Raw genomic sequence first — 23,042 nt, forward strand, 5'->3', positions numbered from 1 at the left:
TTCAAATTACTGGCTGTGGTTCTTTCAAAAAAGAGCCTTGTCTGGATTCCACTGTAAGTCAACAAGTCTGGGTGCATCAGTGGTTTTGGAAGATAATTTCACCAGACTGACTCTCTTCCCATAGCTTCCCCAACTCATCAAGTGACCTCGGGTAACTCTCATAATCCTCATATGCCTCCATTTGCCCACAGGTCAAACATTCAGAAGCATTCTTACTAAGCTAAATTCTATGCTCTTGGAAAAGAAATTCAAAACAATTCCACAAAAGCAAAATAAATTCCTTGGATTTACACCTTCGATACTTGAATTTGGCTTCCTGTATCTATTTCCCTGAGGTTTACTAGCTTATCGTTACTAAAATCTTTTGAAGGTACTCAAATTAAACATACTGCCATTATTAGGTTGGCATGGTTCAACCCAGCAGGCAGCTAAAACAACCACACAGCCGTTCACTCAGTCTTCCACCCAGTGAAATGAGGGAGAGAATTAGGAAAGAAAGAAAAAAAAAGTTTAAAAAGATTAAAAAACATATAAAAAAAAGGTTAAAAAAAAGTTTAAAAAAGTAAAAATCATGAGACAAAGACAGTCAAATTTGAGAGAAAAATAAGATGATGAAAATGATAAGAAGAATATACAAAACAAGTGACACACAGCACAGTTGCTCACCCACAGACCACTGATGCCCAGCTAGTTCCTGAGCCATGGTCTAAACCCTTAGCCAGCTTCCCCCAAGTTACATACTTGTCAGCATGACATCATAAACATCCATAGATCATACATTCATAAATATCCATAGATCGTACATTCATACCTTAAACATATTTTATTTTGCTTATTCTTTGCTTATGCCTCAAATCTCATAGAAGTGACCCTTGCAACCTTTCACTACCCACACGGGGGGGGGTTTGGGTTGGTTTGAAGTTTGTGATGGTTTTCTTCATCCTCAGTCCTGGATGAAGCATTCATAATCACAGATCAGATTTATATACTGAGACTTCCAGTGTTGTCCCTTTCCAATCTTCTGCCCAACTGACCCCAGATGCAGATAAATGCAGAAACACTAATGCTTATTTTAATGACAGAGCAAAGCCCTTTAACCCAGAGCTGTTCATGGCACCACTGTGGACACTGCCAGCCAGCAGTTAGCTGAGAAACAGATTTTGGCTATTAGATGTTTCCTTCTTCCCTTCTCCTGGCAGTGGATCCAGAAGTGCCTGCAGCCATGCACGCCCACTTCATTAGACAGGCAAAACAGAATTTTCCATGCCTGATCTAAACTTGCCTCGTCTAGAAACTGCTCTCAAGGCACACAGCTACAGACTGGCACTGCTTTACTGAAAATGCATAGTGCACCTGATGGGCTGGAAGGCATTTCTGGTTTATATATAGGTTAAGCCCTGACCGTCCAAGCCACGTTTTGGCAAATGCTTTGATTGGATAATTACAGCACTCTGAATCCAGCCAGCCCTGTAACTTTTATTGCAAAATTATAGATGTCCCATACAGAGAGCTTCTCTATTCCAGATGTTCTTGTTTGGGTAGGCAAGGTTTAAGACTGGATTTGCAAAAGGACTCACAGTGGCCTTACTCTGTTCCCAGTCAAGTCATAGGATCACAAGACTGGAATAGATTTCCTAGGGGCACAGAGTTCAGCCTCCCACTTTCACAGGCAATGACATTATAAAATCCTTTTCATAAAGTCAACAAAAGTTTCATCATTTACTTCAGCCGAAGCAAAGAGGGGTCGGTTCTGAGTTTGCTGGAAAATTTGACATTTGATATAAAGAAATGGAGATACAGAAGTACAATAAAATAACAAGTTAAATTTAGAAGAAAGCTGATGAAGTTGAGGAGGTATATAAATCAGATGAGGTTAACATGAGGTTAAGGAGGTACATAAATCAGGGTCCAGCATGCCTAAGTTATGTTTGAAAGACAAGTTCTGATATTAATTCTGAAATTTGTAAGCCATATTTAATAGCCCTGACTCAAGCCAAAAACATGCTTACCTGAACTCAGTGCTTTATATTCCTGTCATTCGGAGGTTTTTTTCTAGAGAAGACTGCTAACTTGTCTGTATACCAACAGTCTCCAAAACCAGCAAATCACCAACTCAAAGATGACCTACAGAAAATATACTCTTTCTAAAATATAGCTGCTTCTCATTTTTGTCCATCCACTGAGATCTGAATAATTCAAAACAAGTCATTTTCTTAAACCTGCTGCATAATAACTATAATCACACCTCAGACAAACATGTCCCAAACAAACAAATGTATTATTTATGGCCTTTAGCAGTGAGCAATCTTGATATGCTGATGTTACATGCAAGCTTTCTGCTGCCTTCAGTAATGCAATTATAGTAAATGGTATAGTAATAGGAGACTAAAAATGTACCAGATTTTTATCCAGGTTTAAAATAAGCTGCTCTCAAAAGGCTAAAATCCTCGTGCTCCCAAACAGAATAAAAATCTAACTTAAGACTAAAGACAGAGTAATCCTACCCCAGAGGTCCAATATGCTGTATGGGGGTATGGTAGATCAGTTCCTGAGGATGGATAAAAAAAGGCTGTCTTTGTTCCACACCACAGATCTCTCTGACATATCCTCAGCATTGTGGGAAAACAGGAGGACAAATGATACCATTAATCAAAGTCAGCTACATCAGCCCCTGTACTACCATCAGCATCTCTGCTGAGAACGGACATATCCCATGTGCTGAGATAGCTCTATGGGAAATTTATTCCCATGTCGGAAAATCCCATAGCCACTGCTCAGCCCTGCGCTGAGGGAACGACTACAAATCATCGGGGGATCACAGGAAGGAAGGGGTTGACAGATGATTACATCCATATGCCTCGGTGGGTTCTCAGTGATTGATCTGGATAGAGAGAGAATGGAGCCCGTATGATCCCACCACACTTTTCTCCACAAGATCTACAGTCCCATGCAGACATCACCTTTTAAGGGTCATTGTCTGCTAGCATTTGCCAAGTCTAAGATAGTCAGCCCTATTTAAAACTGAGGAACCTGAAGAAACAAATGCTTATTAAAGTTTGGATAATGACTGTATACAATTCATAAATCTCATAACAAAGTACAAAAGCAGAAGTTATACATCAGTGTCATTCCTCCCTCCCACACACATGGGAATATTTTCAGGCTCTCCAGTTTGCTTTCAGCACAAATGTTCCTTCTAAAAAGCTAGGTAACATGTTTCATAAATTGCTTTGCTTCTTTCAGTTTTAATTGGAAAGACATAAAAACTTCCACAGCTCAAAATCCAGTGAATAATAGCATTTTACAACCATAAAATATCAATACATAATTTCTCATTAAAAACTTTTCTTATTTGCCTGTATCTTACAGCTGGCTGCAGAAAGTTCCATCTCAAACCTAATTATGAGACCTATTTTCTTTTTTACCTAACATTCCTCCTTATTCACACAACTCAGTGGAGTTGTTATTTCAGTACTAGTGTAAGTAAACCAAGACTGCAGTACGATATATTAGCATTTTCAACACAGGCAGTTTTAAAATAACAGCTGTCCTCCCATCGTTAAAGGTCACAGATCATACCTGAAACTTGCCACAGATGGTTCCGTACTCAGTGTCATCACAGCACATTAACTTTTTCAGGGGAAAAAAATGCTCCAAATGTAACAAGTTGGACTTTCCCGGGCTATCTATTTTTCTAGCATTATTTCTCAGATAACAGAAACTATGTGGAAATCACAACAGAACAGCAGAACTGTGCTCTGCTCCATGTGATGAAAGTACAAATAAAAGCATTCATTTAAAGATGAAAACCATACATTCAGTTAATCACACTACAGATTAGTGAAGAAGATGACTTGGAGAGTTTAACCTTATATCAGAAAGGGTATTGCAAGAATACAAATAGGCAAAAGACATCGAAGCACCAACAAAGCAACAAGAATTCAGGTAAAAGACAGTGTGCAGCTCACCTCCCTCCTGCCAGACAGCAGTGACCTACAGGCATTATGGAGCACTTCATTCCCCTTTCTTGCAGGCTACGGGGGTAACTAATGAGGTTAGAAATGCCTAGCAGTGCTGGCAGTAGGGAGAGTAACCTGAAGAACTCAAACAGGAGCCTCAGGCTGTTGAGAGGAATCACAGGGCTACAACGGCCTGCTGGATGAATAATCTGGTACGAGGCAAAGAACAGGAAGAACCTCGAGCCTTCCCTCTTGCTGCATCTCTCCTGAGGTTAGCCTCACATTGGAGAGGGATTTTTTTGCACCTTCCTGGTGGCTGCAGGCTGCTTTATGATGGGGCATGAAAACAAGCTGCTATTGAAAATTATTTTTGCCATTGCAGATGCAAAGGCCTAGAGGTTTTATGAAGATTACTGCTCATTAACATCTTCAAAAGCTCAGATTGGGGAACAGAAGGAAAACAAATACATGGTTTTGCTCAATTTATTTAGGGAGAGTTTCAGTGAAGGAAACTCCAGTAAATTATTTGGGTGAGACCAAAGGATTTGGTCTCAACTTTTCATCTTTTAAACCTGTAGTGACTGCAACAGAACTCCCCTTTGTGTATGGTGGGATTAACAGGGCTGGACAGTACCTTGCAGCTCCTTGGCTCAAGGATTTCTGCCTTCAGGCAGATACCAGGATAAATTAAATCATTTTAGCTGTCCTTTGCTGACTTTGGGCAGTTAAAGATTGCATATGCAACCTTTAAAAAAACCCAGCAAAACAGAATTAAAAAAAAAAAAAAAACAACCAACCAAACAAACAAACAAAAAAAACCCCCAAAAACCAAAACAGTGAGATTCTGAGTTTAAATAACACAGAAAATGAGACAAATTAAGATCTGGTGACAGTCCAAAGACAGACATTCTAGCTCTGGAGAAGCTGTTTTAACGTTTAGCCTTCTGTGAACAGGAGAGAGAAGACCCGTTTTCTCAGAAGGCTAAACGTTAAAACAGCTTCTCCACAAAATTGCTACATGAAGGTCTTAGCCAGTTTTCAGACAAAGCTAAAAAAACAACTTGATAGAAGACAGCTTGATCCAAGATGTAAGTCTGCCCATTTCTCCAGGCTGTTGAGATCTCTTTGAATGCCAGCACACTCATCTGGTCTGTCAACCACTCCTCCCAACCTGTTATCACCTGCAAATTCACTGCAAGTGCACTCTGTCCCATTATCCAGGTCATTATTCAAGACATTAAACAGTATGAGCCCAAAATCAACACTCTGGGTACAGCAGTGACTGCCCTCCAGCTGGACTACAGCTCTGTGCCCCACAGTTTGGCCAGCATTTAGTCCACCTCACTGTTGATTTATCTAGACCTTACTTCGTCAGTTCCTGTGAGGATGTTATGTGAGACAGTGTCAACAGCCTTTCTGAAGTCAAGATAAACAACATCCACTGCTCTTCACTCATCCACTTAGACAGCCACTTGGTTGTAGAAGACTATCTGGTTGATCAGGTATGATTTTCTCCTTCATAAATCCATGCTGACTATTTGCAACCACCTTCTTCTTAACATGTCTGGAAATGACTTCCAGGATCAGTTGCTCTATTACCTTCCCAGGGATCAAGGTAAGGCTTAGAAGCCTATAGTTCTTTCTTGCCCTTCTTGAAGGCAGAGAGGACATTTGCTTTCCTCCCAGCCTCTAGAACTTCCTCCATCACCAGGGTCTTTCAAAGGTAGTTGAGAGTGGCCTTACAATGACATCAACCAGCTCCCTCTGCACTTGTGGGTGCATCGCATCAGGCCCCATGAGCTTGTATGTCTAGCTTGTTCCCTGGCCTGATCCTCCTCCACTGAGGGTAAGTCTTCCCTGCTGCAGTCTTTCCCCCTGGTCTCAAGGGCCTGACAGCTGGACTTATCAGTAAAGACTGAGGCAAAGAAAGCACTAAGTACCACAGCCTTTTCCATACCTGTTGCCATCAGGTCTCCTGCCCCATTCAGCAGCAGATCCACATCTTCTCTACTCTTTCTTTTGCTGCCCATGTACTTGTAGAAACCCTTCTTTTGCTGAGGCTTTTTCCATTGTTCGATGGTCCTGCAATCCTGTACTCTCTCTATCAAGAAGAAAGATGAGTAAAAGAAGCAAAGCATCTACTTCCCACAAGAGTGAAAATAAGTCTGCTAATCTGGGTTTCTTTACAATGTTTCGGGACTGGAGATACCACAGACTAGAATGGAGGAGTGCTCTGTATCCGGGCTGCAAATAGGAGGAAGCAAAGTGCTGGGCACTCTGTCCTGAGCGTTGAAGCTTGGCTAACTAGAGAATGAGGCAGTCAAATGCATTAACTGTCTATCACAATATAGGACTTAATTGTGCCTCAGTAAACTCAGACTCTGTATTGGACATAACATTAACTTATTTTGCAAAGCCTTCTGGCAAAATATTCAAATTTAAGTATGTGTCTGATCTGTCTATGGAAAGTTTTATATATATATTTTATATATATATGCTTACATGCACACACACATATATACACACACGCGACTGTGCCCTTTAAAGAGTGACATTTTCTTACACTCACCATCTGGTTACCACACAGGAGTCCCAGTACTGTTTTTCCCTTTGCACAAGCAATACCACAACGTAGCAAATTCAGTCACTGCTAGCTTTTCTATGATGCCCAATTCTAAAACCATTCATCTTCTGTAGCATATATTAATATAACATATATAATCATAAAGAGTTTGGAAACAATGTTTTTTAAAGTTTTCCAAAACGTCTGACAATGTGACAGAGATAGCAATCTGACCTAAATAACCGGGCTGGTACTTTTACTATCAAAATGAGGCAGAACATAAGAAGGACAGGTGGTGCCCAGTTGCATTTTGAATGCGTTGCTGCACACACTGGTGTCAGACACCCAAAGAGTAGAGGATACTAGTGCTAATTTGACATCCAGGTCAGTTGTGCTCTTTGTAATTCAGTGACTTCTCCTGACTGCTGTCCTGAGGGCAACCACTCCAATCCAGAATCCTGCCTCTTCGTGGGAGGCTCTGCTCACTTGGGTGGTTAACCAGACCTTTGCAAACCAGAGACATACCTAGTTGCTTTGCATTTGGAAAGATGACCTGGAAACGGGTGTGATAGGTCAAGGTTGTTACTAAGGGTAAGATGAGTACCTCACTTGCTGTGGCTAAGTTCTGAGCAGTCTTTAGAATAGAAAGCAAATGACAGATGGAAAGGCATAATTTCCTTAAGCGCTGTTTAGGTCACTATTTTCCTAGATTTAAGAAAGCAGGAAAAACATAAAAGGAAAATGACAAAATTACAACAAAGCTTCACACTGGGAGGAAGAAAGGTTTAGTAAAGCAGTTTTCTACATGCCATGGGAAAAACACTTTGCAAAAAGAGTTGAATTGCCCAACCTACACATTAGCCCACTAGCTTCTTTCAGCATTTCAGGATAAAAATTATTTCTGCTTACCTACAAAGATAGGTGTTTTCTTTCTATTACATTAAAACAATCATTATAAAAGCACAAATTCCTCTAACAATATAAATTGTCTGAACATTATCATGACTAGTGGTCATAGATATGATGATGAAACAGTGATAAATTTTGAAGTCAATATTGAATATTAACCATCTCCTGCAAACCCAGTTGCATATGGTTTAAGACAAGACAGATACAAACAGAGTAACAAATTTGCTCAGACCAAACAGGTAGTCAAGGGCAGAAATGGATGAGACTTCTCAATTTCAGTCTAAACTGAGGGTTAAACTGAGTTACCTAATGACTAGTCAACCTGCTTCCTTTCCGTTACATGCAGCATTTAGCAGATATGCTGTGTGTTTCTGGAAAGGACACATCAGGGAAGCCTGTAGCTGTTGACAATTTGCATATATTTTTAGGGGGCAATAAACACAAAACCCTGAAAGACAGCAGTTGAGTTTCATTTACTAAGAGGATCCACCCACTTTTAAAAAAACACGTGAGTACCATAAGATTAGTTTACTGTAAGACTGAAATAAATTTTTCTTCCCAATACGAAAAAGATGGTGTCATAGCAAGTTACAGGATCTCTTCAAAAGTGGGATCCAACACACACCTCAAACACTACATTTCTTGTGATCCCATTCTGAATAACCTTTGAGATAATATTCCCACCCTTGCAGGAAACCACAAACAAGGACTAAAGGCAGTACAGTTTATCATTCTTCTGTACCACCAATTACAAAGCAGTATAACCCTGCATTAACTTCTGGAGGAACTGTCCCTTTCATCATCTTGGTTTTTGGGGGCAACTAGATTTGCTAACCTTGACTTTGCATCTCTATTGCAATTGTTTGTATCTGTTTGAAAACTCATTGTCACTCCTTGCATTCAGCATTACTGACAGAAACTGCGGGTGATTTGTCCAATCTATCATCGCTTGCCATCCTGGCAAGCACCAGATGCTACAAGAAAGGCACTAGAGACACCCATGAGAGTGGACAACAATGCAATAACAGCTTTCCAGGAGGCTACCCTTGCCAGAGTTTTTCTTCATTGGCTGCTGCACTAATATGTGAAGTTATATCCATGGAAAGTGATGTGACATCCATACTTATGATAAATTTCTTCATCAGTCCTGCCAAATATTTTGCCTCAGTGACCTCTTGTGGCAGTGAGTTTGAGAGATATTAAGCTAGCATTGTGGATGACAATATTTTTTCCATTTAAATGATACACAATTAATAAAAAGAATACATGGGTGAATAAACTCATGGAGAACACAACAATTTCATTATAGTGTGATCTTTGAGTAATATATACAAAATAGAGGATATGTCCTTTTTTTGGCTTAATATGTGCATACACTTACCATTTTCTAGCCTGAGAGGTAAACTAACAGATGGACACAGATTAGGCATGGTGTTCTTCAAGTCAGCTAAAAGCAGAAAACACAAAACATTTGAAAACAATTACTCTTGAAGGTTTAAAATTTAATCAAAATCTTAATATTTCCAGTGTTACTTCTGCAATATGAATGTTGCATCTTCTCGCAACAAAGAGCACAAGTAAGGATGCAAGGCTGCTTTGCCGTCTAACCCTTTTGAGCTCGTACATGAAACCAGACTTCCCTAAATGTCCATATTTGCAAACATTCCTCATTCCTGCAAACACTTTTGAAAATGCAGTTATTTATGAACAACTCATTTCAGTAGTTCTGTGGTTTTTTCCATGCCCTTCTCTATATTTGGTTTCCTACATCACAAGAGACATGAGATTTTCTCTGCTTCCTGATTAGCAAACAGGAATTTCTCAAAAGGAGAATTAGGAACAAGCCAGTTTCCAGCAGGAAGCTTTTCAAATTAAAATTCAAATAATCATTCATATTTTCCACATACGAAAATTCTCATTTGCTAATGTTTCCCTTAAACATTTTGTAATTTTAAATAACAAACAAGAAGTTTCCCCTGTGCATTCATATTTTGTAAAACACTTTGGCTAATCAAATGAGTTATAAATTCTCTACTAAGACAAAGTAAACCACCATCCCTACAGAAACTGAAGACAGATCAGACTTTCCATTTGCTTCTTCCACTTTGGACTGCCCATGCATGTAACCAGCAGATATTTCTTAAAACTCAGGAGTTTTACCATTTGCATTGACAGGAGTGAAGAATTGGGGCTATCCAGAGCTCTCTTTAAAGAAAATGCTACTATATGTTCCTCATTGACTGAGCTGCAACCATGACTATACATATGAAGTCAAATTGCTAACGAGCAGAGCTGCATGGGCAAACAGCTCATACGTCAATTTAACATACTATGAAAAGTGGAGATGCAAGTACCTTCCTACAACAGGAGACTGTGGACTAAAACCAAAGACCCTGCTTCATGCTAACGTCCCACTGCCTACGATAAATTCCTCCTTCAGATTGTACTCATTTTCCCTTTTAGTCTCAGAGCTTTCTTGTTCCTCTTCGTGGTTCCCAGACCTTCAACACACCAGCACAACTGATACAAATTTTTGTCTGCAAATATCTCCATTTGCATAAACATCTGTGCCTTTCTGTGTGTTATGGTGGAAACACATCTGAAGCTTCCTAACAACATAAGGAAATGTCACTGTCTCTCCTAACACTCCCCACTTTGCATACACCCCAGGCTCCTCTTCATCATCCCTCTGTCCATGAAGTAAGCAGCATACTTTTTTTACTATTATTATTTGGTCATTTGTCAACTAGATGAAAAATAATTCCAAGAAGTGGAAGTGTATCTATGCCTTGCCGTCTCTTCTTCACTTCGCCTTTCTACCATTCTTACCTCTGGCTGTTTCTCAGTTCCCCCTGACCACGTGCTCCTGCCATTGCCTGCTTTATCAGGCCTGTTGTTCCCTTCCTCTTGGTGCTAGACCCTCAGCTCATCCCTCCCCAAGCTCACACTGAGGATCCATAGGAAATCCTATAAGCTTCTGTGGTGTCCCCTCAACTCCATGCTGTCTCCTCTTCAACAAGGGTTACCCCATCAGGGAGGAAATGGATGGTCTAGTGGGCAGAGTGACAGCGTAGGACTTGGAAAAGCTCAGGAGCAAGTTCATATTTCAGACACTTCCGGTATGAATGAGGGTTTTCTTTAAGTTTACCAACAGTGTATTGCCAAGATATCTGATTTAGCTCTACACAATTTTAACTGGATTATCTCCATATCACATGCACTGGACAGTATATATCCATACTTCATGCCTCCCCTCTCCACTCAGATATCAGTCCTTCTCTACTCTGCAAGAACTAAGGGGGTTTAAAAGCAGGAAATTTATTCTTTTTTTTCCCCCAGTTCTGTCAACATCACCAGACCTGGTCCCATGGGACCTCACTGCTCTCAGTGGAGTTCAGTAAGTTTCTGCCCATGTAGACTTAATAACAGGCTATTCTCCCATGAAGGGGGATACAGTCAGTCAGGAATTTGTTTTCCTTATTGTTTCAGTTACGTTAAATCAAAACTTAACAAAGTAGAACTAGATCCACCCAGAAGGAGTGTGACAGATGACAAACCCATTGAAATTTTTCAAGAAAGTAATGGAGCCTTTGTTTTGCTATGGAAAAGAAAATTCACTTTAACTAGGAGTGGTTTTGATTCCTCTTGAGGAGATAACCTAACCTCTGATAACTTCTCTTCTGTTTAAACACGTGATGGCTTCTTACTGCTTGAAGAATACAGTGGTGCCTTAGAATTTGGTCTTGGCCCTTTCTTTACGAAAACAGCCAAAAGTGAATTTTAAAGTCAGAGTCCAGATATGTTTTGTCTCACTACACAATCCTGGTCAGGACATCATTATTTTTTTCTCACCTCTTGGCTTGATGTGGATGCATAACTTCAAAAGGTTTGGTTTTGTTGCGGAATTTAAAATTGCTGCAGTTCTCCCATACAATCTAAGAAATTAAATTATACCTCTTTAAGGTATTTCTGTTCCTTTTCTATTAAAATGGAGATTAAATTGCACATACTTGTCTGCCTTGTCTATTTGTGTCCTTGCAAATGTGTCCTCCATCTGAAAGTTGAAGCTTCTGTACACTGAAGATAAATAATAAACTTCAATGTGCAGAAACCAGTCGGAAAGGCCATGTGCTCAGCCACCACTTACCAGGCTTTTGATACCAGCCGAACGGGTGTATTCTGACTTCAGCACCTGGTGAACTACAATTTGAAATCTGCCAAGCACTTCGTGTTTCCTCCGCACACGTCTGGATGCCTAGGCTGTTCAGAGTCAGGCACACGATCTTTCCACCTGCCAGGGAAATACGTGGGTATAGAAAGGATGAGGAAAATTTTCCTCTTCTAGACAGTATTTTGAGGAAAGTGAATACAGCACGGTTCCATGTTTAAAAGGAATTCCACTGACTTAGAAATCAAAGGAGGGAAATACCTAAAATGGGCCAAATTTTACTGTTGTTGAAAAGAGTGTTGAAAAATTGCAATGAGTTCAATGTGAGGGAAGGTGGGTAACCCACATTATAACCCGTTAAGGTCTCTAGGAGTGTTTCCACTGATCAGGACTTCTTCTTTGAGCAAGCAGCCCTTTCTGGTTAATGCAATCCTAGAAATTAAAAATCTGCATGTACGTTGAAACACGGCCCCTGCTTACATCAAGATAAAAATTCTGCTTTTCAAAGACCTAGTGCAAACATTTCTGTACGTGAACAAAATGGAGGGATTGAAACACAGCTAGCAATTTCATTGAAGATTTATCCTAGCTCATGGTAAAATCACTACTGAAAGTTCTCTTGACTGTATGAATGCCAGGACTGGATGTCTGAAATGCCACAGCTAATAAATATTAATCAGATAAACTAAGAGGTGTCAGTTTTGCACATTCAGTGCTTTAAAATCCTGAATTTATTTTAGAGCTATTTAAAGAAACTTAAAGTCATATTCAGTTAAGACTTTAAATTTCATATGGTCACAGGGAGGTATGAAAACTGTCAACTATTTTTGATTTGCAGAGTAATTCCAATCTAACCTACATTGGATTAATTTTCCAAGATACTCATTTTTGATTGAGCGAAAACTTTGTCTGCTCAACAAAAAAGGGAAATAAAAATATATATTTATGAAGTGTTCAAAATTCCCAAATGAATTGTAAAACCAGCACATCCTAATGGCCTCAGGGAGAGTTGATTAGCACATGACACTTCTGAAAACAAGGCTGGCCATTTTAGTAGCCGACATCTGAATTTGGAATAAAGTATTAAAAACTATTTTATTGACTTTGACCTGGATGGCATCCAATTTTAAACACCTGCTAAAGACTTGCTTTTAAACAGAGCACTTCCTTTACAGCCAGTGGAGAGAAAGAAAATTATATCCAGAACAGGATCCAGTTAACCAAAGCTCTTAATTACCCTATAGTTGTGTCTATACATCTCTCTGCTGACTATAGAGGAAGCATAGGCTGACAACACCCCTTAACTTAGCCATCTCAGGTGAGTAAAATATGTTTGTTTGACTTTACAATATCTTTTAAGTCACCGATATTTTTAAAGATCTGATTTCCTCAGACTAACAGAAATGCTACTCGAGATGTCTTAAGTAGCTAAAACACTAAGGAGCAGAAGATAGGCAATCTCTATCCCCAACCGATCTTCCTCAAGTAAAAGACTAAAATGTGGGAGCAGAGAAGTTCAGACGTCAAAGAAAGTGAAAAGGCTATGCTGCCCCAAAGTATCCGTGGACATTATGTGCCTAACATGCATTTAATTTCAGTAACATTTAAGCTTCTAAGTCCCTTAGGCTTTAAAAAAATGAAACAAGCAAACAAAAATTAAAAAAAAAAAAAATCACAAAAAGACATCGACCAACATTTTGAAAAAGAGGCTGATAAATGAGAAGTAACAGTTCCCTGGAGTTTTATCAGTTTGAATTTCATACTGTTAGAACTGCAGCCTCTTAGGGACTCATTCTCATGAAGTTTTTTTAATAATTTCTGAGATGTGGAGCATTGGACTGAACTTCTAGAAATGCTTATGATTACTCAAAAGGCACTAAAGAGAGTTGTGTAAGATCTGCAAGGGCTTTTAACGTACCCTTCACAGCAAAAGAATGGTAAAATTTGTAATAATAAAGGAAGATTGAAATTATTTTTAAAATAAAAATTGTGACAAAATACCTGATTGCTGGGAGCCATTAAAAAAGCCAAATCCTGTGCAACAGGGGTCAGCATCACACCAACGCTCACACTCAAAAAAGCTGGGAAAGGAAAAATATAATTACTTTTATTATCAGTAGTAATCTGCCTCTGCCATGGAGAAGGGAAGAGAGGATACTGCATAGAGGAGACACCATGAACCTTTCACGATAAGACCACCTCATGGTTCTTCATACTGCCTCAACACTTCCATACTTTTTCCATTTGTGGATGAAATTACGTTCTATCAGTACACATCTACCAGACTACATCTGAGAAGTTAGACTTGTATTTTGATGTCTGCCCTAAAAATATCAGCTTACATTAATTTGGTGTATTATTGTCAAGAGATTTAACTGGCCAGTCAGCAATTTAATAGTAGTATAAATAATAATTCACATATATATCATTACTAATTATATATATTATTATTTATAACTCAATTATAAATTTCCTTTAATTCATATGCTTTTTTTTCTTTGTTAAATATTCTCAAATAATGCTTTTCTTGGATCAATACGTCTGATCCCCTTCATCTGTGTAACAGGGCCTTGGTATTCCAGGTATGATTAAACTTCCAGTAAAAACAAAGGAACAGGTATGTCCTACCCATCTGAAACAGCTATTCTGCTCATGTCAGTCTTATTCCTTACTGATATCCCAGTTACTTTCTGGAATGGTACACGTGTGTAGAAGCTCTTCACAGAACTTTTCAGAGTGACTGGAAGGAAAAAGAAAAACAAAATTGGAAAAATCATCTTAACCTTGCAATTTATATATACTGGTCAAGTAATCACATGGTAAGGATAAAGTTTATGTTTCTACGCTACAATGGTCTTGATCCATCCAAAGGTAATTTTTACATTATCACAGTAAACTTTTGACAGTTAAGCCTGAAGATGAACAAAAATCCAGCAAGTGAAGGCTCTAAAAACTTATCAAAGTACATCACCAAGGAAAGACCTCTAACCCAGAGCTTCTGAGACCTGTATTGATATTACTCCTTCCTCAAGGTCCACAAACTGGGCGACAACTCCAGATTGGAAGCCTCCAGTGTACTCATGCATTAGTCAGGTTGTGCTGCACTTTGAGCTTCCCCAAAAGACACAATTTAATAGTTTTGTTTGGTTCTACATTTTTCACAGCAAAAGTATATGTTCCTGTACAGTGATAACAGGCGTGTTTGTCCAGCTTCCTCACATGAGCTCTGTGAGAAAATCATTGAACTTCCCAAGCATTCAAAGAGCAGAGGTTGAAATCCCCATGTCTATAACTCCAAATTTGCTAAAAACTAAATAATAAAACAAAATATTACATGCAACAATTTTCAATTCTTGCATTGCTTAACTACAGTGGAAATTTTAATGGTTGAAAATGGGATTAGTGTCATTCCCATTTTACCCACATTATAAAAGGATCTAAGACCTGGTATACAAATTATTTGAGCTACCCTTGGCATCTCTGAATTGGGAATAACTGAGGTAAAGAGTGGAACTCATGGTTAATATCTTTCCATTCTGAATGGAAAATGAAAACATACCCAGAATAGCCTGACTTTCCCTTGCCCCATCACATCCCAGGACTCATTCATACATTCAGATTTTTAATCTCAGAATCAAGAGCCAAAACACTAGCTTGCATTATCAGGGTTAGAGCACACGTTATACATCCAAATCCTCAAACTTGCCTATTTTACGATACAATGTCTGTGGTTGCTGGGGTAGCACAGTTTGACAGTTTTCCGGTATTTGATCGATGCTGCCATCACAAATCTGTGCCTCTGGGTAGAGGGTGCACACAAAGTATACGTCTGTGGTGTTTTGAAGATCTGCCATTCGACAAAACTCATCCTCTTCTGCACAACCTAGGAAATAACGTTACTAGGAGTTACCCACACAAGGGTTTCTTCCCCTGTCTAATCCTCTTCATATCTTCAGCACACTTAAAGCTACCCATCAGCAAACAACTAAAAGTGACAATGTCAATATTATTCTATTGTGGTGCAAGAGGAACAGGGACAGATTCTGTTTCTAGTGACACTGAAGAGCAGGCTTACCTGGAGAGCGCAGAAAAGAAGCTAAGAAAAGTACATTCCCCAGCTGTGACAAGCATTAGCCTACTGTATTGGCGTCACTAACGCTGCGATTCATAAAGATCTCTCTCTCTTTCTTTTTAGTAAATTTGACATACAAACCGCATAATCATAAAAGAACTCTGCATCAGTCATGGGTCTCTTTAAGGAATAAAAAGGACAATAAAGTCTACAATGTCTTGGGAAGTTTTTTCAAAATATAAATAACTTTGCTAGAATCAACTGTTCAAGCCATTTTCTTGTAGCAATTTGCACTGATATTTGCCCTGGGGTAATAATGCACCTTCAGAAAAGAAATAAAGCTGTCAAACCCATTTCTTAATTAAGGTAGCAATGTCTTGTGTAAACATATACATCAATGCTTAATTTTAAACAGGCATAGGTCAACCAACCTCTTACAGTGATCTTCCTGCACTGTTTAGTGCTCTCAGTTCTGCCTTCCTGCTAGTCAGAGCTAGAAAGTCTTCTCCGTTTATGGCATCAAAATATACATTATCATTAAACCCAGATGTCTGAATTTTACCTTCTTCTTTTATCATTATGTCATCTATCTATTTGGAGGGGTACATTTCAAGAACAGCAGACTATTGCCTAAAGTGTATCTTCTATTTCTCTTGCCCATGAGAGGGATACCCTGATGATGACTGATGAGTACGCTTTCTGCCACAGTAGACAAAGATTGTAAGGAAGAAACAGGTGGCCCCATTAGCAACTTCCATGAAAATTTTGTGGGTTTTCCCCCCAAAAAAATTAAGTTCAGAGTTTCTACTTATCATGATTATAACAGCTGTTAAAATATGTTAATTAATTATTATTCCCTACAGAATAAGTCTCCAAGATGTCTTACGTGTGAGACACCAAAGCACAGCTTCCTCTGCTGAGTACTTCTGCCTGAAGACCCAATACTGCTGGTAAGGGAGAGAATAGTTCTGGTCACTTCGTATCCGGCTGTTGTCCATTAGGTAGAAAAGATCCTTTGTGGAATCTGAGATTCAAACAAACAAACAAACAAACAAACTGCTCAAACCCACCAAAAAACCTAACTATGATCTGGAATAAATTAAATTTATTTATATATAAAATTCTGCCTTTCACAGTAAAACAGCTGCAACCATTTTGTAGGGCTAGCATACACTAAAGGCTGCTTTTAATAACAGAATTGTCCACCCACAGTTATTGATGTTTGTGTGGACAACACATCCTCACTGAGCTGCACTGCACAATATAGCATTGTCAGATTATTTCCACCACCCAAAAACTAGATGAAAATCACAGCTCCTAAAAATAAGAAGGTTCTCTGTACTCTGTCACGCAACACATCAGCCTAACAATGAAGAATAGTGCCTCAGAGGATATTTACAATACCTTAATCAATTTAGTTTTATTAATCCAAAATACAGCAGTTTCCTTATATCCCCTTGGGAAGATTTTACACCTCTCAATGTTAAAAGTTTTCTTAAAAAGCTTAATACCTATTTCGGTCATTTAACCTTATTTCTCCTAGTTTATGTTCCCACAGACCCATTAAATAACTTCTGTCTGTCACCTGTCTGTGATCTTTAGACATGTACATAATGCTTTATACCTCCTGAGCTCCCTCTGAAACAATCACAGCTATTTCAGGTTGTTTTCAAATTCATCCCTTTAAATAAGGCTCTGAGTAAAATATTGAAAGAAATGGACACTCTTCACTGATCTCTTACAAATTTCTTCATAAACACCTTTTTATTCATCAAATGCCATCAGCAGGTCTCATCCCCAGTTACTCCAATATTGTGAGAGATTCTGTTGTTTAATCTTATGTGCACTGAAACAGCCAGATAAAAATGAAAATAGGAAAGTAAAGACATGCTGATGATTGCAGTTGAAATGCTGAAGCAGCTACTGACAGGCTGGGAGTGCACAATAGCTTTGAATTTCCTGTCAGAAAATAGAAAACATAATGTTATCATGTGCTTTACGGATGATGATCAAGTAATAAAAGCTACAGAGCTTTTCATTACTTGACATTTTCCCAGATATGTCCATAACTTTTTTAAAAAGGTGACTTGTAAGTCTCGTTACCTCTCAAGACTTAACTTCAACCTTCAGTTGCTCTTGAAACAGTTTGTGTCATGACTAAGACTAAGGGATGGAGGAGGAAACCACATTCCTTGCATAACTTCAGGTTGTAATGATACCATCAGACAAAGCGAGGTAAATGGAGAACCCTGAGGGCTGCACTCATGCCTTGGCAGGTAAACACAAGAGAATTTCACCCAATGTATTAAGTGCAGTTTTTTTCTCATTTTTCAGTCTAGACTTTAAAATATCACTAATTGTATAGGAGCGCCACTGGGGAAATGGGCGTTTTGTTTTACCGTCCTTTCAAATTACATAAGCAAAATCAGCAATTCACTTCATGTTAGGATTTTACAAGTATTAAACCACATGCTCAGGTATTCATTCAGGCTGTTCAACAAAGATTACAGTTCATTAGACACAAGCCAAAGTCCTCTTAACAGGATCCACTGCTCTCTTTCTCTTAGGATTATGGTGGTGAAGGCCCAAAGGAGCTCTAGCAACTTATTACAAATTATTTTAGATATATACATGACTTAGTATAATGAAGAGCAGACCCTGGAATAATAAAGGAGCTAGAGAACTTCACAGGTCTCCCACTTTTGTCATGCATGGAAGAAACACTTGCGATTGCAGTTTCATCCTGAGTTCCTCTAAGCATCATATTTACATTCATATTGTCAGTAGTGGTAAATATACCCAGGTACCCAGGCTAAGGTTTTGATTCCTGAGTTCATGCAAATTTTTTTCCCAGCCAAATAATATTTCCTGAGTCTTTACAGTTCAGTAAGCCTGAAAGAACAAGCTTTCACAGAACATTTTAACACTTTCATTTCCAGCCTGGCCTGGGAAGGCAAAAACAATAAAGACAGGCAGCTCACATTTCGAATGTCTTTCTCAAAAACTGCATCAGATTTCCTATCTAAGATAAATCCTCTGGACTTCATGATACCTCTATCACTATGATACATATATGGCAATATATGATATTATCTGGTTAAACTCTGCACCCCCCTCTGCTATCTTCTGCTGCCTTCTCTGTCAGCCCTTACTGTAATACCTGATAATGTTAGATCTTTCTCTGTCTTCAAAGCCGTAGCATCACATGCAGAGGTTTTAGTTCTAGTGACCATATCGGAGCCTGGAACACAACAGGAATTAAAGAGCATAGTAATTCCCTTTATCTTTCTTGCATAAGACAAGTTCATCCTTAAAGTGCACCACTTAGGAAAACTCCTTAGGTAGTTCCACCAACTGACAAATCAAAAATGAATAAAACCCTGTACGTATGACTCTGGGGAAAACCTAAACCAAAATGCACTGGTTGGAGCATGAAAGCAAATGCCATATCCCAAATCACTACTCACTCAGCATCGGTGCTCTGGAGGCTGTGTGCCTTTATAAAGCAGCGTCACAAATCATTTGTGCAGGTCCTGCGCGTAGGTTGCGACATTCAGAAAGTAAACTTGCAAACCCAACAGTGCTAATAAAAGTACTCCAATAAAAGTAACCAATCTAGTTACGTATAATATGCCAAATTATTATGGTACCTGGACACTGATGGGCCAAAGGTAAGTGTCTCCATGATACCATTTTTCACAGCTATTAGAAGTTATAAAGTACATTCTCAGACACAAGAATTTACCCAAATTTCATGAAATTGACAGTAGCAGAATTACCCCGGATTACACCCATCCCTGCCAGAAAAGACTTTTGAGTAGTGTCTCAATTTGGACAGTATAAAATAAAGTGAGAACGATACTTCCATTAAAGCAAACACGCCTGCCACTGTCCTACCGTTCATCATAAGTTTTCATAACAACTTCTGTGAGCTAACTCACCTCTCCACAGATAGACTTGCTGAAAGGTAGTAAAATTTCCTTCTGCCTCTTCTGCCAACTTAGAAGCTAATAAAGAAAAAAGTTTGTTAGAATAGGTCCTCAAATTAAACATGTAGTATTGAAATGCTCAGAAATTGCATTAAAAGCACATCACTAGACTATGCATCACCTTATTTACAATGCAAGACCCTAAGGAAGAAAGTCCCAGGTGTCCTGGTGCTAGTCTGGGTCCAAGGTACCAAGGTTTTACTCTATTTTCCATCATTGCTTTTTCTGTGCAGCTCTGGGCATCTATCTTTTTGCACTTGCTCCAGAGTTTACCTTTCTTTCAGATTATCAGCTTGAATCTGCCTGAATTAAGTATTACAGGGTAACATACTAAACCCAACACAATCTTGACTTTCATTAATGTTCACACAGTAAAATGTGAGAGGTCCATCTATCTAACAAGGCATCCAATTAGAGAATTCTTATTCTCTTGTGGTTGTACAGATGTGGATCTATTTGAGAAAAAAGCACTGGAGTACCAGAGCAGGCTGGTGAAAAAGGCAGAGTCTATAGGAGATTTAAAGAAAAGGAATGTAAATTGAGATAATTCATTGACATACTTCCACTGAACACTTTCCCTCCTACGGTGAAGGAAAACATCTTCTCTTTTTCATCATAGCTCACACCTTTACATATCCCATCTATGACAGATGTTGGTGCTGGACTCCAGCTATTTGCATTGCAGATCAGCACGTCTGGGTAGCTCATCAAACTACACAAAATGGTACCTAGGTTCAGGCAAAGAGAGAGTTGCATCACTCCAATAATGCCGTGCACCTACACAGAGCTTCTCACCCAAGCATCCCAGTACTTTTTCTCTAAATACCAATTGAATCTGCGTCACTGACATAGATATCCTGTAGTACTGCCACCCCCCAAAAAAAAGAAAAAAGAAAAAAAGAAAATCAGAGCCATACGTTCAAATTGGAGTACTAAAGTTAGCTATTCATACCTAAACCAAACATTTGTAGCCTACTTTAAAAAGATTTCAAGCGCGTACTATTAGCACCTAATAAAATACTACTATTATCTGATAATACCCAACAGTGTTCTCAGCACTTTATAACACCACGGAGACATATTCAACCCTTTGGCAGTCTTACAATCTCAGGCTCTGAACCAAGAAAGCACTTATATTTTTACGGGGATGGTTTCCTGGATTGGTGCCTGATTTTAGTCAGTCCAGGCCTGAGTCTCCCCTAGCATCGCGGTGTGAGTCGGGGGACCAGCACACTTAAGGACAGGTGTTCTGGTGTCAGTCTGTTACCATAATGTCTAGACAATGCTCAGGGTCTTACAATACCCTCTCTGTTTGTTTTTTTTTAATTATTTTTATGGACTGTCTATACAAGATATTGAATGTGCTATTTTTTTTTTTTAAATATAATTCTAGTCCAAGTAATGCATTTATCGGTATTATTGATCCAAATAGGTCATTCCCACTAAATAGAAAGCTCTACAACATTCACCTTTTCCACACCCCCTGCTACACTCACAAATACAAGGAACCCAAAAATTTGATGGTAAATATATAAAGAAATGGACTTTACAAGATTACCTAGAATATTTTGATGCAAAAAAAAATGAGATGCCAAAACATAAAATAATTTCCTGGAAAAATTTGCTTGACAAGTGCCAGAGAGAAAGTTTTCTCAAATCCAGGATCAGTTTCCACTCAAAACTAGAGAAGTGCTTCCCACATAGCACCCAGTAGCACATGTCTGGATCTGTAAGAGCCCGCCTTGAAAAACTTGAGACATTTCAATTAGAACTTCACATTTCCTATAGGAAATGGACCTCCAACAGGAAAGTTGATCCTACGTGAGCTCAAAAAAAAACTACAAAAAGCAGGCACGGACATTAAGTGCCTAAATTTGCTGGCAGAAATCTGGGTTCTGCCTAAGTCCTACCTCTGCCAGACTCCATCCATCCCACTCCCTAGCTGGACACCCAGACTTAGGAGATTATAGCATTCCTGCACGCAATCATATAATATAATGCCCTGCTTAGCATCCTCTTTTCCTGCTCCAAAAAGGGACATGATTTACATTTGTACTACAAGCACTCTGGAGGCATCATCTTAATTCCCCCATCAGCTGAAAGGCACCAACTTCTGGCAACCGAGCTGCGTTACGTAAGGAGAGAGGCTGGTTTAGAATGATTTATCCCACCGGATACGGATGTCTAAAGCAGGTCGAAAGAATTATCCTTTCAAAATGTCTATTTGTGTCCAAGAGCAGCTTGCCGCCTCAGGTCTTTATCTCTACTGCTCCAGGCCATGTCTTGGGCATTACTCAAATTCTGCCTACACTGCAAAATGTCAGTGATGTAGAGGCAGGCTGCTGATATGCTGGTATGATGTAGAGGCAGGTGTATTGTGTCCAAAAATGAGTTCTACCCAGTTAGTGTTCATTTTCTACCGCTGAATTTTTTATTTTACAGTTAGACAATACCTCCATCAAGCGCAATCTGACTCAAGATGAAGCCATCACAGCAAGAGTCCCTGCTGCAGGTCTGCCGACAGAAGAGCTGCGCATCAGTCAGAGATGCACTAGCTGCTGAGAGCACAACGGAGCGATACACGCCAGAAAGCGTATTCTGAAAACTTGTCCTTTCAAAGGTCTTGAGTCCAGATGAGTTAAATTCTTGTCCTAGGTAGACAGAACAGGAAAGAAATGTTCAAAAGAGAAGACGAGATGCTTTCGGATTGCCTGCAGGCTGGAGCTGGTTGAAAGATTTATGATTAAAAACTCAGCCTTAAAAGTCCCTTTCTGGACTTTGAGTTTCCAATGCAAGATAAGATCATCAAATGGTTTGGTGCAATTATACCTGGGTAGTTGGTTAGAATGTACTGCCAGGGTAGGAAAACCAGTCCACTGTACCAGCAAAGAGCTCCTAAATCGATGTATGCAGCAAGACTGGTAATATTCCACTTTCAAGCACTATATTAATAACTCCCAGGTATAAACGAAACAAACATCTCATTAAAAATGTAAACTGTGTAATTTGGCCAGCATAACTACATCTGCAAGTAAGGCTTCTGCTGACTAGACACATATGTAAGAGAACAGGATTCATGGGTCTAATTAGCAATATCAACAGAAATCTAGAGTAGATCTGGTAACAACAAGATTGCGTTAATTGCAACAAGCTCAGGGGACTTGTATTTTTTCAGGTGAGACTTAGCTATTTATTTTTGTTCTTATTAATAAATGGTGACTCAGAGGTTTGGATAGAAGTAAAAAGATATTAGTAATAACAGAAAGTTTTGACTCAAACCCTGCAGCATTCTGCATTTGGTTGTTTTATTTCAAATTTGGCATGAGCCTTAAAGTTGGACACACATTGGATGGGATATGCAGTGGTATCCATTACATTTAGG

General features: G+C 39.1%; 1 protein-coding gene across 1 annotated transcript in view; it reads right to left on the reverse strand.

Moving 5' to 3' along the window:
- The window catches only part of TG (thyroglobulin), a 160,268-nt gene that overhangs the window by 87,364 nt on the left and 49,862 nt on the right, over nucleotides 1–23,042 (reverse strand). Inside the window, exons 26-35 of the mRNA XM_054815965.1 lie at nucleotides 22,114–22,311; nucleotides 20,221–20,388; nucleotides 19,613–19,678; nucleotides 18,832–18,912; nucleotides 16,558–16,695; nucleotides 15,306–15,482; nucleotides 14,228–14,339; nucleotides 13,601–13,680; nucleotides 11,579–11,722; nucleotides 8,813–8,878 (exon numbers count right to left, since the gene is read on the reverse strand). Coding sequence (XP_054671940.1) covers nucleotides 8,813–8,878; nucleotides 11,579–11,722; nucleotides 13,601–13,680; nucleotides 14,228–14,339; nucleotides 15,306–15,482; nucleotides 16,558–16,695; nucleotides 18,832–18,912; nucleotides 19,613–19,678; nucleotides 20,221–20,388; nucleotides 22,114–22,311 — 1,230 coding nt within the window. The remainder of the gene's footprint in view (nucleotides 1–8,812; nucleotides 8,879–11,578; nucleotides 11,723–13,600; nucleotides 13,681–14,227; nucleotides 14,340–15,305; nucleotides 15,483–16,557; nucleotides 16,696–18,831; nucleotides 18,913–19,612; nucleotides 19,679–20,220; nucleotides 20,389–22,113; nucleotides 22,312–23,042) is intronic.

Source organism: Grus americana, chromosome 2 (assembly GCF_028858705.1).
Source record: "Grus americana isolate bGruAme1 chromosome 2, bGruAme1.mat, whole genome shotgun sequence".
Lineage (NCBI taxonomy): Eukaryota > Metazoa > Chordata > Aves > Gruiformes > Gruidae > Grus > Grus americana.